The sequence below is a fragment of the Colias eurytheme genome, chromosome 6 (genome assembly GCF_061535395.1).
Source record: "Colias eurytheme isolate Ceu_HAF_F1 chromosome 6, ilColEury1 Martin Lab GWU primary, whole genome shotgun sequence".
Lineage (NCBI taxonomy): Eukaryota > Metazoa > Arthropoda > Insecta > Lepidoptera > Pieridae > Colias > Colias eurytheme.
The window spans coordinates 12,065,260-12,083,074 of NC_142985.1; the positions used below are offsets into that span (position 1 = coordinate 12,065,260).

At 36.9% G+C, this 17,815-nt stretch overlaps 1 protein-coding gene across 1 annotated transcript in view; it reads right to left on the reverse strand.

Moving 5' to 3' along the window:
• Positions 1–8,711: 8,711 nt before the first annotated feature.
• Positions 8,712–17,815, reverse strand: part of LOC149908077 (uncharacterized) — a 41,591-nt gene continuing 32,487 nt past the window's right edge. The window contains exons 3-4 of the mRNA XM_090102643.1: positions 13,757–13,961; positions 8,712–10,663 (exon numbers count right to left, since the gene is read on the reverse strand). Of these exons, the coding sequence (XP_089958769.1) occupies positions 8,866–10,663; positions 13,757–13,961 (2,003 nt within the window). The 3' untranslated portion in view covers positions 8,712–8,865. The remainder of the gene's footprint in view (positions 10,664–13,756; positions 13,962–17,815) is intronic.

Sequence of the window (17,815 nt, forward strand, 5' to 3'; positions counted from 1 at the left end):
ACTCTTCAGCTTTATAATATTAATTATAGATTGTAGTATATTATCATGCAAATAAACAATCCATTTGATTTAAAAAAATGCATTTGCTCGCTCAAAATACATATTATATTTAAGGTATAAGTAGCTAGAGATAGTTATAGTAAGAGGTAAGAAAATAATTCTATTTTTTTTCCTACACACTAAAAATACAATTATTAAGTCTTAGTTAGTAATTTTCTTCATGTTGCTCATTAATTGAAATCCTAAGTGGTGTAGAGTTAAATCGACATCGATTGGGACTAATGCTCTGCAGTGTCCAATTGATTCAAGTTTCTCTATATTCCTCTCGTTTAACTCCCGGTATAAATGAGGGGTGTAATACTTTTTATTTTGTTAATTATTACTTAGCACTTACAGACTATAGTAAAGATAATGTAAGTAATGTTTTTTTTGTGAATAGGGAAGCGCTTGACCACAATCTCGCCTGACGTTAAGCTGAGATGTGGTCTAAGATGGTACCATCTTCCCGCGCTTCCCTAGAAGGTAACTGTTCACTCTAGGCTTGAATTGATAATAGCAAATTATATGTATATTTGTCGTTTCCATCTAAGCGGCATCTCGTATTTCATATTTAGTCAAACTTTAATAAGTAAATAAATCAGAATAGTTTGGTAGCTACAAAACCCTACAGTCTACACAGAAATGTAAAAACCTTTCATCCGAGAATCTGGGGTTAAACATAATTAAACGATTCCAAAGCAGAATACCGTGCAGTACAGTACAGTGCCGTGTGGTGCCGGCCTAGAATAGCACTACCCCATCTCTACCCGTGGGTGTCGTAAAAGGCGACTAAGGGTTAACTACATGCAAACGGGCAGCAGCGTTATGCATGATCTCCCCCACCATCAACTGCGCTCGCCAACCCGCCTGCCAAGCGTGGCGAGTATTGGCATTCTTTCCCCCCAAAAAGATACACATAAAAAAAATACACATGAATAGTGCAACAACAACCAGGCCCCTAGTACCCGGCAGCTCCGCTATTCCTGGCTACGGTAGCGGCCATGGTAACGGCGGGGCGGGGGGTGCTAAGAATCACCGGAAGCGATCCGGCTACCACTCCCGACGACCCTTGGCCCTGGTAACATACAACGCACGCACGTTGAGGACGGACGAAAAGATTGTTGAGCTGGAAGAAGAATTGAGTAAGTTACGCTGGGATGTCATAGGGTTATCAGAAGTCCGAAGACAGGGGGAGGACACGATAACGTTGACATCCGGTAATTTATTCTTCTACCGGGAGGGCGACCAACAGTCCCAAGGTGGAATAGGGATTATCGTTCGCAGACCCCTCATTAACAACATCATATCCATCGAAAGTGTGTCGAGCAGGGTAGCGTACCTGATCCTCAAAATATCTGATAGATATTCTTTAAAGATTATTCAGGTCTACGCTCCGACCTCGGCACACTCAGATGAAGATGTGGAGGTAATGTATGAGGACATCAGTAAAGCCATACACACCTCGAAAACACATTTCAATGTTGTGATGGGGGATTTCAACGCGAAACTGGGCAAAAGAGGCGATGATGAGTTGAGAGTGGGGCAATTTGGATTTGGGCAGCGCAACCCGAGGGGCCAGAGGCTCGCTGAGTTTCTGGAGAAAGAAGGACTCTTCATGATGAATTCCTTTTTCCAGAAATCTCCGCATAGAAAGTGGACCTGGATAAGCCCCGACGGTAAAACGAGGAATGAGATTGACTTTATCATGACTACAAAGAGACATATATTCAATGATGTTTCTGTGATCAACAGGGTCAAAACCGGCAGCGATCACCGTATGGTAAGAGGCACATTGAATATAGATGTGAAACTCGAAAGGTCTCGCTTGATTAAGTCAACTCTTCGACCGTTCCGCACCCAAATTCAGAACCCCGAAAGCTTTCAACTCGAGCTCCAAAATCGCTTCGCTTGCCTAGGCGATGACGTATCTGTGGACGATATGAACAACAGGCTTATCGAAACGATTCGTACGGTAGGGTTGCATCACTGCAAGATTCCCCGTAAGAATCGAACACAAAAACTTTCCGACCATACCCTCAAGCTCCTGGCAGAGCGACGCTCTTTGCTATTGAATACTTCCGATGAAGCGAAGTCATATAGGCAGCTCAATAGACGAATTACAAAGTCCTTGCGACACGATATCCGCTCCTTCAATACGAAAAACATTGAAGAAGCGATACAGCGAAATAAAGGCTCAAAAGTGTTCGCAAGAGATGGATCTATTGGGCAAAGCCGGTTGACTAAGCTGAAGACGGATAGTGGCAAAATTGTGTCGTCTCAACCGGAGCTACTAGGCGAGGTCGAGAAGTTTTATGGACACCTTTACACCTCCATTGCTAAGCCTGTTGCGAGTCCGGCGAAAGATCCTAGAGCCCGACTAACCCGACATTACACCGAAGATATCCCGGACATCAGCCTGTACGAGATTAGGATGGCTCTCAAACAGCTTAAAAACAACAAGGCGCCGGGTGAGGATGGAATCACATCTGAGCTTCTGAGAGCGGGTGGCAAACCAATCCTCAGAGTGCTACAGAGGTTATTCACTTCCACCTTACTCGAGGGCACTGCGCCAAAAGCATGGAGCAGCAGTATGGTTGTCCTCTTCTTCAAAAAGGGAGACAAAACCCTGTTGAAGAACTACAGGCCAATATCACTGCTGAGCCATGTCTATAAGCTGTTCTCGAGAGTCATCACGAATCGTCTCGAACGCAGGCTTGATGACTTCCAGCCTCCCGAACAAGCCGGTTTCCGAAGAGGCTTTAGCACCATGGACCACATACATACGCTGCGGCAGATTATACAGAAGACGGAGGAGTATAATCTGCCATTATGCTTGGCGTTTGTGGACTATGAAAAAGCCTTTGATTCGATCGAGACTTGGGCCGTATTGAGGTCTCTTCAGCGTTGCCGCATTGACTATCGGTATATCGAAGTGTTGAGAAGTCTGTATGAAAACGCCACTATGTCAGTCCGGGTTCAGGAGCATTGCACAAAGGCAATTCCTCTGCAGCGCGGGGTCCGACAAGGAGATGTTATTTCTCCGAAACTGTTTACCGCTGCTTTGGAAGATGTCTTCAAGCTCCTGGACTGGCAAGGACTTGGCATCAATGTTAATGGCGAGTACATTACTCACCTTCGATTTGCCGACGATATCGTAGTCATGGCAGAATCCCTGGAAGACCTCAATACAATGCTCGGTGGCCTCTACAGAGTTTCACAACAAGTGGGCCTTAGCATGAACATGGACAAGACGAAAATCATGTCAAATGTCCATGTTGTGCCCACTCCGGTTTCAGTTGGAAACTCTATTCTCGAAGTTGTTGACGAATACGTTTACCTGGGACAAAGCGTCCAGTTAGGTAAGTCCAACTTCGGGAAAGAGGTCAATCGTCGAATCCGACTCGGCTGGGCAGCGTTCGGGAAACTACGCAACATCTTTTCGTCCAAAATCCCTCAGTGCCTGAAGACGAAAGTCTTCGAGCAGTGTGTGTTACCGGTGTTGACTTATGGATCTGAGACGTGGTCGCTAACCGCGGGCATGGTGCAAAAGCTTCGCGTCGCTCAACGAGCTATGGAACGGGCTATGCTCGGGGTTTCTTTGCGTGATCGAATCAGAAATGAGGAGATCCGCAAAAGAACTAAAGTCACCGACATAGCTCACCGTATTAGTAAGTTGAAGTGGCGCTGGGCTGGGCATATAGCCCGCAGAACCGATGGCCGTTGGGGCAAAAAGGTTCTTGAGTGGCGACCACGTACAGGACGTCGCAGTGTGGGACGGCCTACAACGCGATGGACAGACGACCTGATCAAAGTGGCGGGGAGCCGCTGGATTCAGGCCGCTGGTGATCGGTCGTTTTGGAAATCTTTGGGGGAGGCCTATGTCCTGCAGTGGACGTCCTGAAAGGCTGGAATGATGATGATGATGATGAAAGCAGAATACAGTGTAAGTACCAGGAAATCATCTAATCCTTAGGGTTCAACGTAATTATTCTATTTCCCACAACGCAAAACATTGTACTAGTAAACCTAAAGGGCCGGCCGCGGCGCAGATATGGCGGAGCGCAGCGCAGAGTTTTTTTCACGGTCATGCAATTATCGACATCTCATGCAATTAATATTGAAAATAAAATAACAATTTATTCCGGAGGAGCATCGAAGCGATCACATGGGATAGCGTAGAGAGCGTGCTGCGCTTATGAATATTTTTTTAATCAGGACAGTGTCGATAATATGTAGTTTGACAGTGAAAAATGCTCTGCGCTGCGCTCCGCCATATCTGCGCCAGCCCTAAGGCATAAATCCCAGACCATACGACACTGGAAGCATATGTATAGTCTATGCTCGAAGCAGCTACAATTCAATTACAGCACGTTCTCAATTTCGCTGTACAAATACGGTAAGGTTCAGGTGATAGACCAGGAAAGAATGAACTGGGATTGGACAAAGCGGAAAAATTGTCCGATGTTTGCTAGCCGTGTTGATTTTGTACCGTGATTGGTTTATTGTTTGCCTGTGTGACGGTCATTTCGTTTAGAGCTGGTGCTTTAAAATTTTTTTGAGTATTGGAGATGGCATTGCTAGCTACGATATTATATAGAATGTAAGTACGTCAAGACAATAATGGTGAGTGATATCGAAACATCTTCTAAGATTGTTTTGCTCTGATGTTAAAAAAGTAAATGAAAAGAATGTGTCGGGATTTCAAATAATCAGCTGAGTAGCCTTTGTAGGTATTCTATGATTCGAAAACGTTTTGATTGGCAAACAAGATTTACAAGGAAACCAAAGCTCGTATTGAAGTCCAATTACATTTAATTTCAAAGTTTTACTTGCTTCCAGATTGTCAGAATCCACTAGATAAAAAGAGATATTCTCCAGATACAACCAGAATCTCAGACTATCAGTAGCTAAATGCGATTAAATAAAACAATATATCATTTGAAATATAATTCACGTCAGGTTAAATGGAAATAAAATATACCGCCATCGTAAAATATGCCGGAGAGATTCCGAGGATTATAAGAAATCCGCGTACTTTATAAGAAGGACGCGATTGGCCTATTTGTACCACTTTTATAGTGTAAGAGACGTTTTCTATTCTGTCTAAACTAACATTTAAGAACAAATGATTTTTCTTTGTTAGTTTTTGGGATTTTTTTTTTTTATTTAGGTACAACTAACCAATTTTGTATTCTTTTATTCCATTAGTTAAAACTAGATTTTTTATGTTTTTATATCGAGTCACCAAGGCGGCATTAGCGGTCAATTTATTGTTAAATCATAAAAGACGTGTGGCACTCGGGGACTGCCGCGGTAAAGCTATTGCATGCTATGCCTTCAAGCCACACCTCCGCGCCCGTCGGAGTGGGGAGCGTGAGGATTTTTCGTTACGGAATTTCTGGATTCGGTCCCCGCACTCAAGGCCCGCGATAGAAGCTATGCAATAGCTTAAAATTTATAAGAAATAAAAATAAGCTCTTAATTAATTATCAAGCAAAATAATATTGCTCTTCTTATTTAACACGAGCTTTATTTTTGCAAACTCTATCTATAAAATAGCATTTTCACAAAATCGAGTTTAAAATGAGTTATCATTTCCCTACGACGAATTACATCGTAAAATGTTCATTACATCTCACACTATATACCATAATTCATCGCAGAGGCATCAGGCGGGTGATTTAAGCACCATTTATTATTATTATTAAAGGCTCACTAACCCCACCTGTTTTATGTGCTACTATTACGGAGAATCAAGTGAGATTTTTTGGATTATAGTTTGAGTTATGTACACTTGAGAGGTTTAGGGCATTCGTGGTCATGTCCTTTGATCTTTACAATTCGAATATAATATATTATATGCATTTGTAATTGTAAGTATACGATTGGATTGGATACTGTTTATCTGTTTTATATGGTATACAGAGTTTCCAACCCATTCCAGTGAACCACGGTACTAAATGGATGGAACCTATACCTTAAAAACTCAAAAGGTAGAAATCAAGATTATTACCATACAATCTTTGATTCTACCTAAATTAAACGACATTTCAATGCATTCTAATATTTTCCTATACAAATTTCACATTTTCAATCCTTTTACTATTGTTTACTACAAAATTATGCAAATTATTCATATAACAAACAAGGTCGCATTGACCCCCAAATAAATTATTCACCTGCCCCATTCTCCGTGAGTGAAATAATCAAATCAAATTTTCTTCTTAATGAACAAAATAAAAACTTCATCAAGACCTTATGAATTCATAAAACGTTCCTCGTGCGCCCGTTTCATTTGCTTCCAGCTTATTTTCTTGGTAATGTACATATCGTTTGACATTTTGACGAGAATAGTAGCGCTACGGACAACGCTACGAGCTACAAGGCGCTACGAAATTATAAGACGTAGCAGGCAATATTTTAGTGTATGATGGCCACATGATGGCATATTTGGGTCGATATCTATCGATTTCTATTTTTTTTAATAAGCGAAATGGCACATGTACTTATACTTTACCGTAGAGCAGGCTCCAAGGAGATGTTCGTTTGCAAAAATAGCGGACCTAAATCTGACTTCTGATATATATTGTATAGGTCCCAGACATCTTATAGACAGATGTTGCCAACCAGTTTTGTGGTCCCCCTGCCCGCACCCCGGTAATTAAATATGGCATACAAAGAAAAAAATAAAAATATCCAAAACATGCCGTGTGGGGTATCAAATGAAAGAGCTTATTGAGTAGATCACGAATATATAGCATACTATATACATTTCTTACACTTTCTCTAAGATTTTTTAGAAAATTTACGAAAATGGTCCATTTTTGAGTTAACTTTAAACCACTATAGATTGAAAACTCATGAATATATTTTTTAAGTTATTATTTTAAATAATTAACAATAGTCCATTGTTTATGATTCAATAGTTCGTAATATAATATAAGTGAGCTATGTGGTGGATTTGATGAAAATAACTATATACTATATGAACTTGAAAATATACTCGCCATCTTTGAATGCTCCCCCCACTCCCCCATGCAACTATTTCACTGTACGAAATATTGAATCGTAAACAATTGACTATTGTTAATTATTTAAAATAATAATTTAAAAAATATATTCATGAGTTTTCAATCTATAGTGGTTTAAAGTTAACTCAAAAATGGACCATTTTCGTAAATTTTTTAAAAAATCTTAGAGAAAGTGTAAGAAATGTATATAATATGCTATATATTCGTGATCTACTCAATAAGCTCTTTCATTTGATACCCCACACGGCATGATTTGGAAATTTTTATTTTTTTCTTTGTATGTCATATTTAATTACCGGGGTGCGGGCAGGAGGACCACAAAACTGGTTGGCAACATCTGTCTATAGGATGTCTGGGATCTATACAATATATATCAGAAGTCAGATTTAGGTCCGCGATTTTTGCAAACGAAATTCCACTGAGAGTCCGGTCTACCGTGCAATCTATTGCAATTAATATAGCTTAAGTAATTATAATTTTGTCAATTATATGAATAAAATGTTTTTCTATAAGTATGCAAATATTTTTAATTTAAATATTGAACTGATTAATATAATAATTAATCGTGGAATGAAATTCATGAAAGAGACATAAAATAATTCAAAGGTAGATAATATTATTTGGATATTCATTACGTATATTTACATACGTACATTGTGCACGTACGAAACTTGACATATTTTATTATAAGCGTATAAAAAAAAATCGCGTCATCTAAATACATTATTGAATGCCGTATGTTTACGAAATATTTTATACGCGGCGTATTTCTTCACATCTGTCAAATTTTGAAGCGAATTTACCGGTATGGTGCTAACTTAGCATTGTGTTTATGGAACAAGTTTAACTTGATTAACTTATAATTAGTTGATGGATTATATATGTAATGTGCTTACAAAGAATTAAACATTCGTTATGTATGGGGGATAACGATATTTAATAGATATTTTGGCACAGACAAGCTTGTACCTAATTGTTATCAAATCATTATTAGTTATTACTTTATTGTAGTTTGTTTGTGTAGATCATCATCATCATCAGCCCATACAGTTCCCACTAAAGGGACATGGGCTTCCTATGAGGGTACAGGCCATGATCAATCACGTTGACCGTCAAGGAACAGTCATAGGAGTATGTAGTAGAAAAATAAAATAAACAGATAAATTACATAATACTATTTACTGGTGGCTAGTTTATAATTATGAAATAAGATATCTTTAAATTATAGTGTCTAGATAAAAACAAAATGTAATAAGACTATTGCAACGATCTTAGTGAATGTAAAAGAATAAACCGATCTATTACTTTTTCATAAAGTGCATTAGCCAATAATATTCGCCGGGAAACTCATTTCATTTTACACGCGATACGACATTCATTTTTGATTCGATCGCGAAACGGAAATAAAGAAATAATGTTGGGTTCACTGAAAATGTTATTTGCTAAAATTAGTTGTTTTATATTCTATTATGCTTGTTTTGGTGTTTCTAAAAGTTTATACTGTGGCAAATTTAAGTATATGAATATATACTTTTAATAATTATTTGATGAAAAAACATAAAACTTATAAGGATATAAAATATGAACACACTTTTTTAATTTTCAATAAATATAATTTTCAAAACAATAACAACGCGAGTACACAAAATCATAGATCAGATCACTAATTATTATTAGTTCATTTTATAAGTTGTTTCTATTTACTGAAAAGAAAAGTTAGTTGTTAGAGAAAAATAGTGTTCTTTTTATTTGTTTCTTTAAAGTGAACGATCTTGGGGTTATCGAGTATAGATCATCAATGCTTAATAACAGCGGGTCCAACAGAGATTCCCTCTGGCCTTACAATAGCAGGTCCAACAGAGATGGGCTGGTATTGGTCAACGACAGCAGGTCCAACGGAGATTGGCTGGTATTGATCAATGATGGCGGGTCCAACGGAGATGCCTTCTGGCTTAACAACAGCGGGGCCAACAGAGATGGGCTGGTATTGGTCAATGATGGCGGGTCCAACGGAGATGCCTTCTGGCTTAACAACAGCGGGGCCAACAGAGATGGGCTGGTATTGGTCAATGATGGCGGGTCCAACGGAGATGCCTTCTGGCTTAACAACAGCGGGGCCAACAGAGATGGGCTGGTATTGGTCAATGATGGCGGGTCCAACGGAGATGCCTTCTGGCTTAACAACAGCGGGTCCTACAGAGATTGGGTGGTATTGGTCAACGATGGCGGGTCCAACGGAGATGCCTTCTGGCTTAACAACAGCGGGGCCAACGGAGATTGGCTGGTATTGGTCAATGATGGCTGGTCCAACGGAGATGCCTTCTGGCTTAACAACAGCGGGTCCTACAGAGATTGGGTGGTATTGGTCAACGATGGCGGGTCCAACGGAGATGCCTTCTGGCTTAACAACAGCGGGTCCTACAGAGATTGGGTGGTATTGGTCAACGATGGCGGGTCCAACGGAGATGCCTTCTGGCTTAACAACAGCGGGGCCAACGGAGATTGGCTGGTATTGGTCAATGATGGCTGGTCCAACGGAGATGCCTTCTGGCTTAACAACAGCGGGGCCGACAGAGATTGGGTGGTATTGGTCAATGATAGCGGGTCCAACGGAGATACCTTCTGGCTTAACAACAGCGGGGCCAACAGAGATGGGCTGGTATTGGTCAATGACGGCGGGTCCAACGGAGATGCCTTCCGGCTTAACAACAGCGGGGCCAACGGAGATTGGCTGGTATTGGTCAATGATGGCGGGTCCAACGGAGATACCTTCTGGTTTAACTACAGCGGGGCCAACAGAGATTGGCTGGTATTGGTCAATGATGGCCGGTCCAACGGAGATGCCTTCCGGCTTAACAACAGCGGGGCCAACGGAGATTGGCTGGTATTGGTCAATGATGGCTGGTCCAACGGAAATGCCTTCTGGCTTAACAACAGCGGGGCCAACAGAGATTGGCTGGTATTGGTCAATGATGGCGGGTCCAACGGAGATGCCTTCTGGCTTAACAACAGCGGGACCAACAGAGATTGGGTGGTATTGGTCAATGATGGCGGGTCCAACGGAGATGCCTTCTGGTTTAACTACAGCGGGGCCAACAGAGATTGGCTGGTATTGGTCAATGATGGCTGGTCCAACGGAGATGCCTTCTGGCTTAACAACAGCGGGGCCAACAGAGATTGGTTGGTATTGATCAACAACAGCGGGTCCAACGGAGATTGGTTGGTATTGGTCAACGATGGCGGGTCCAACGGAGACACCTTCTGGTTTAACAATAGCGGGACCGACGGAGATTGGTTGGTATTGGTCAACGATTGCAGGTCCAACGGAGATTGGCTGGTATTGGTCAATGACGGCAGGTCCTACGGAAATGCCTCCTGGATTCACAATAGCGGGGCCAACGGAGATTGGTTGGTATTGGTCGATGATGGCAGGTCCTACGGAAATGCCTCCTGGTTTCACGATAGCGGGACCAACGGAGATTGGCTCATATTCTTCAACTAATGCAGGTCCAATCGAAATGAAGCGATTGGCAGGAACCGCAACAGCCACCGCAGCCAAAGCCGCCAAGACAAATAAAGTGTTCATTCTTCTCCTGAAAATAAAAGAAAAAAATAAGTGCATATGCAGCTACATAAACTTAAACAACGTGGTGATTATTTTAGCAGAGTATAATTCTTTACAAAATATTAAGTCAGGTTACGCAATAAGTTTTATGCCAAAAATTCAATGATTTAAATTAATTTATTATGTTTTAATTGGTGACAATATTTTATAATATTCTTACCTCTCTTTGATTTGTTGTAATGTTTATATCCAATATAAACTGTGCTTTCTCATTGCGAGTTTCATGTTTTATACAAAACTTTATCTTTTGCGAGTATAATTAATAAATTAACAAATACGTTTAGGGCTTATTATCTTTATTGCACCGATAGCCTAAACCAGCCTGTCAATTTACTCTATATCGATTGATTAATACCAGATTATTGTTAAAATTTATAACTTTTTGTCTGAAATAGATGAAAATTGTTGGCAACTAATCATGAAATAGCGTTAAATTTTAAGATTTTTAGTGGAACTATTACAAATCACATTAATATGGTGCAGTCAATTTTTCAACTAAGAATATTCAATTAATAATATCTTTCGTGATGATATATTTTCTCAATGTTTGAAGAACTTAAATATAATTTGATATTATTGTTCAAACTATTGGAAAATAAGTTTGAATGGAATAGTAGCAAGAAGATACTTAAGAAACATGAAACCATACTGTGAAAAGCAGTAGCATATTGTAGAAATAAATATTCCCGATATGATAGATCGGTATTTTATGAGAGAATAAGATTTCTGGTACTATTTACTCCGAAATAAAATATGTAGTTATAACTAAAAACATATAGTTCAAACAATTCAAAATAAATAGCGGGAACTCCCTCATACACAGGATGTTCTAAATTATTAATTTATTTTAAGTAGGTAGTCATTTATTCGACAAAATATTAATTTTTAAATAAATCGACCTATCATTAAGATATTCGTCAATTTTATAGTAGGCTTTAATTTATAATCATAGTCAATAACACGCTTATGTTACTTTGTTAGATTTCGACGATGAAAATTGTTAGCAAACTTTGTTTACTTTTTAGGGTTCCGTAGCCAAAATGGCAAAAACGGAACCCTTATAGTTTCGTCATGTCCGTCTGTCCGTCTGTCCGTCTGTCCGTCTGTCACAGCCGATTTACTCGGAAACTATAAGTACTACAGTGATGAAATTTGATGGGAATATGTGTTGTATGAACCGCTACAAAAATATGACACTAAATAGTAAAAAAAAGAATTGGGGGTGGGGCCCCCCATACATGTAACTGAGGGATGAAATTTTTTTTTTCGATGTACATACCCGTGTGGGGTATCAATGGAAAGGTCTTTTAAAATGATATAAAGTTTTCTAAAAAACATTTTTCTTAAAGTGAACGGTTTTTGAGATATCAGCTCTCAAAGTCGTAAAAAGTATGTCCCCCCCCCTCTATTTTTATAACTACGGGGTATAAAATTCTAAAAAAAATAGAGGTGATGCATGCTAATTAACTCTTTCAACGATTTTTGGTTTGATCAAAGTATCTCTTATAGTTTTTGAGATAGGTTGATTTAACTGTAATTTATTATATTTGCTGCTACGGAACCCTTTGTGCGCGAGCCCGACTCGCACTTGGCCGGTTTTTTTATTCTATTATAGATAATTCATCTTATATTAATCCTAGTGATAATTTTATTTCTTTATCTAAGGATCCAACTGTGCGGCACAGGATTAAATAAAAAGTATACGAGCAAACATACATGCAAAGATATGAGTCAAGATAATCAGTAATATCATTGGTACACTCTGTATAACATCCTGTCAAGAGAATTTGTGGCAACGTGATTATTTTGGCATTATCAAGTTTGTCGTAAATATAGTGTGATTAGTGAGATTAATACAAAAATAAACGATATTACGGAAATGAATGGTTAGCCACATTTGTGCAATATTCACTAGCCACTTGCCCCGGATCTACTCGAGAAAAAAAAGAAGGGTTGCACTCCGGGAGTGCCGGCAGAAGTGAAAACTTGATTATTAACGTTGAGCATGTTTGATATTTTGGAATGGTATCCGTCTTACGCTTTTTCGATCAGTCACGTGTCCTGACGCGAGTTTAAGAATTTATACCCATTACAGAAAAAGTGCTCAACGCCGCTAAAGAAGTTTTCACTTCAAAAAAGTAAAAAATAGAACTCATATTACTCCGAGGAAATGTTTACACTTTGATTTTATAGTCAAACATTTTAGAAACGTGATGTTTTATTTCTAGACTTAGGTATTACATACGCAGTGGAAAATATTATCTACTGCATGTCATAATCTATTATTTCAAAAATTATTGTCCTCTAACATTTAAAATTAACAACAAAAAAATGTTAAGTTGAGACGTCAAGTTTTACATTTTAAAGAACAGAATACTTAGTAGTTATATATCCATTTCTGAAATTTATCAACAAAAACAAATACATAAAAATATAAATATATGAAGCTATAAAAGATTATCATTTATACGAATCAAGTTTATAGTTTAATTTTTATGGTTGGGAAAGTTTTTCAAACGCCGATTAAATAACACCAAACAAAATGTATATTATAATATTTATTGACCATCAATTATTGTCACAGATAAATAAATCTAGTATATAATATTATTATTTATGGGTATTGTCAATGGTAATATATCAAAAGGTCGTGTTTAATACCTGTAATCAATCATTACTTCAATGATTATAAAAATTTGATATGCAAAAATATTTAGTTCAGATAAATTATTTAGTATTGTTTGCGTGGAATAGTAACACACATCCTTCAACATAAAGTTAACAGGGTTTTAAATTTTTGTATTAAGTGCAGTGAGTTCTTTTCTATAATAATTGTAATACAATGAGTATTTAAAAACCAGGTTAATAGAAGTAAGGTAATTTTAAAATATATTCCCATCGCCTCTTCAAAATGTTTTATTATTAGTATTTGCGTGAAAGAGTAACAAACATACATCCATCCTCACAAACTTTCGCATTTATAATATTAGTATGATTCTGTACCAAAAAAAGTTCTATATTATTTAATTTTATTTATTTTCTTTTTTATTATGCTGATAACATAACAATAATAATATCTCTCTCTATTGTAAGTCCCTCATGTCTGATGTTCGTGGTCAGCATCAGGCTTGTATCGAGCGGATGATTTACCTCCATCTGCACCGGTCTCTGTTTTTGATTTGGTATGTCTATCGTGTTGGTGAACGACCGCGCGATGTTTTGCCCTCCGTGTTCCCAACCACAATCAATCTCTCCAGATTCTGCATCTGCGTATAATAAAAGACATTAAAAATATTGTACACAAGTCAATAACTGCGTTAAAAACAACCGACTTCAAACTTGCACTTGCAACATTTACAAATACAGACAAAAATGCTCATAAAATAAAAACTACTGGGCCTATCCGAATAAAATTTTTATGGGACCAATTCGACACCATCCTGCATCGAACAAAAAAAGAATCACGTAAATCGGTTCAGAAACCACGGAGTAATCGGTGTACATACATAAAAAAAAAAAAAAAACATACCGGCCGAATTGATAACCTCCTCCTTTTTTTTGAAGTCGGTTAAAAATTATACAACACAGAAAACGTTACTAACAATTAATCTCTTCCAGGCAACCTACATATTGTAGGAAATTATTACCTACTAAAGATAATTATTTTCTAAGCTTTTTCTAAGTAACTAAGTACAAACAAATTGAACAGAAAATATATTAAACTGGCAGGATGTGTGTCAAGGTGTCTGGTAACTTTTTGTTAACGATTGTCACAGGTGTTCAATAATAATTTCTTTTGAAGGCTTGAAATATGTAATTTTATGATTATGTTTTTGTAAGTATATTTAATTTATACTGGTGTTTTGTTAATAATTATTTTACTGACTTAAATTATTAATCGACGTTAGAACTTGATTTAAAATCATGAAACGAGTGTTTCAGAGCGCCCAGTAACCTAGGAAATAAAGTAAAGCTGATATTATGTGGTTAAGATGAAGCTTTCTACTGAAGATATTATCATTTTTAAATTCGGTCGATTAGTTTTTAGTTCAAACCATTTTTAGTTTAATCACACATTTAACATAATAATTATTTTATAAACAAAATTATTTTATAAATTCTACAACTAAACTGTCTTAAAATTTTCAGAAATAGACCTAAAAATGAGATCACACGGAAAGCAGCAGCCTTCAAATAAATATACATAGTATAAGTTAAAAATAGTCGAATTGAAAAACCCCTCCTATTTTGTTTAACTCTATGACAATCTTATTTTTCTTCCTCATTTTAGTTTAGATTATTAGTTTAGACAACCACTGATGCTTCATTATTTACTAACCCGACAAAAGTTTTTCAAGATTGTTCACAGTGATTTTGATAAGGTTAAAGCGCTGACTTTGTAAGAGCAGAGTTAATGTTGTTTCGCAGTAAATGCTGGGTAATTGCTGGCCGGAATGAGATTAGTCTGCGGTGGATGGTTTAATTAATTTCTATAGCTCTTTTGTGTTTATAAGAATTTGGACTGAGTTGGTTGGACGTTTGCATAACGCTGCAGTTTAATTTCCATTATTCGAGTTTTTAAGCGAAATTAGTTAATTTGGAAACTAATTTGTGATCATTTTAACAACTGAGATTTTTCTTATTTCTACGTTTTCTGGTAAAATGAAAGGTAAGAATGTAAATAGAAGGATATAAAAATTCGTGTTGTTAGAAGAAATAAGGTAAGGGAAGGTAGTCACTATCTGTCTCAGTTATAATGTATCAAAATTGTCGGAACATATACACCATCTCTATATGAAAGGGATGAAATAATATTATAATATATATGATTTATGTGAAGGTCAATAACAAAATGTTCTAGTTCTCCTGGTAGACGTAGAAATTGAAAAAATTCTCTTCTTTGCCCATTGTAAGAAATTATCAGTGCGACAGATATAAAATGCTCAGTACCAATAAACAAAATTACAGTGGAAAAATAATGCAAACAATAATTTATTTAAATACTGCCAAATCACAAAATAGCCAAGACTCCAGAGACAGAGTAAAACTTTGCCCGAAAGAAAATATAATACTGAACCTAAAGTCTGGTCAGAATAAGAACATGACTTTCGACCTCACCATGCAACCTGGTAATTTTTGAAATGAAAGATCTTCACGCGTTCAGAATAAAATTTCAAGGTCTGCATGCATCACTGTCACGTAATGGAGACTGAAGTAAAGTAACGATTTTGGTATCTTTGAATCTTGCTAAAGAAGCTTCACTTCTTACATGTGTGCTTGGCAAACACGCTCTTTTTTCACATTGTATTACTTCTCTGATTGAAGCAACCAAAGATTATTTTTAACCAACGATCGAATCTCGTACTGATCTGATAATTGAAACCTACTCAAAAGCACTTAATTATTAACAACAAGTTCGGTAGAAGCGTTAAAAGGAATTTGTTTTCAATTGCTTTCCTTGTTCAAATGGAAGTTGGTTTATTTCTATTAAGAAGTTAGTGATAAAGTTTCTTTTGTATGTCTTGAGATCCTTTCGACCTTTCAGTGTAGTAATGGGTAACTCTTAGAAGGTTGCGAGTTGATTTCTGGAAATTTTAAATTGGAGTTACCTGTGCTTGGTGTTGTTGGTTTCTATTTTGTTTTTCAGATCTTACTTTTAACAAATAATGTTTTGTACGTATCAAGTTCTTTATGTAATATAACCTGTGTTGTTGTGTTTATCAGTCTGGAAAGTATAGTCACTTCTGTATGTTGAAATGAAGAAATAAATAAATTTCTATTCAATCAAATTTCTTATTATTTCCATTTTTCATATACATTATGTTTACTATAAAATGTATCCATTATATGAAAAGAAAAAATCCGTATAACCTTATACTATGGAATTAAAAATTTTTGCTTCTACAGAAAGTAGATCGTCGATGTAATTCAATTACTTATCCTCGTAGTTGGCTTTTAAATTTAACAAGGCGCAAGGGAAAATAAAGTTTATAAAAGGTTGAACGGCTCCACGACCCTTTGTGAAAGTAGAGATGTTTAAGTTTCCTACGAATTATGTATCATATCTTACGGTGTTAACCTGAATCGGAGTTTATGATTGTTAAAACTGTATTCATTCTTTTACTTTTTGAAACAAGAATAGTTAATCATGATTCCATGAGTAAAATTATAGTTTAAATATTTTTTGATGAATTACAATATAATAAGAAATAATGAATACTAATGCATTTTGAAATGTGATAACCTTTTATTGATTTTTATTAACATATAGATTTATAATTAACTAGCTTTCCACCCGCGGCTTCGCCCGCTTTGTCTAAAATATAATAATTTATATACTAAAACCTTCCTCTTGAATCACTCTATCTATTAAAAAAACCGCATCAAAATCCGTTACGTAGTTTTAAAGATTTAAGCATACATAGGGACATAGGGATATAGGGAGTAGGGACAGAGACAGCGACTTTGTTTTATACTATGTAGCGATTATATTCATGTAAAAAAATATAGATTTATTGATAACTATTATCAAATTTTGGAGATTTTTCAGTATTACATTATTAATTCAATACAAATAATTCACTAGAATTAATCGTAAAATCTCTGAAGATGGATTTCTTAATTTCTTGATTACACATTGACATATATATCAATAAAATATACTGAACTAGCGAATCACGATAAATCTTAGTTCCGCTGCGGCACACTAGGGGCGCTGTACGAAATTTTATACAAACCGCTTACTACAATCGCTAGCGAGTATCGTGTGCGTAAACTCATGGTAGAGCTACAGATAAAACACTCAAATCAATAATTTGCGTGAAACAGGCGCCACAGACTTATAATAATAATATGATCTACCTAAAAATAAGACCGCCTCCTTGGTAGACCGGACTCTCAGTGGAGTTTCGTTTGCAAAAATAGCGGACCTAAATCTGACTTCTGATATATATTGTATAGATCCCAGACATCTTATAGACAGATGTTGCCAACCAGTTTTGTGGTCCCCCTCTCCCCAACCCGGTAATTAAATATGGCATACAAAGATAAAAATAAAAATTTCCAAAACATGCCGTGTGGGGTATCAAATGAAAGAACTTATTGAGTAGATCACGAATAT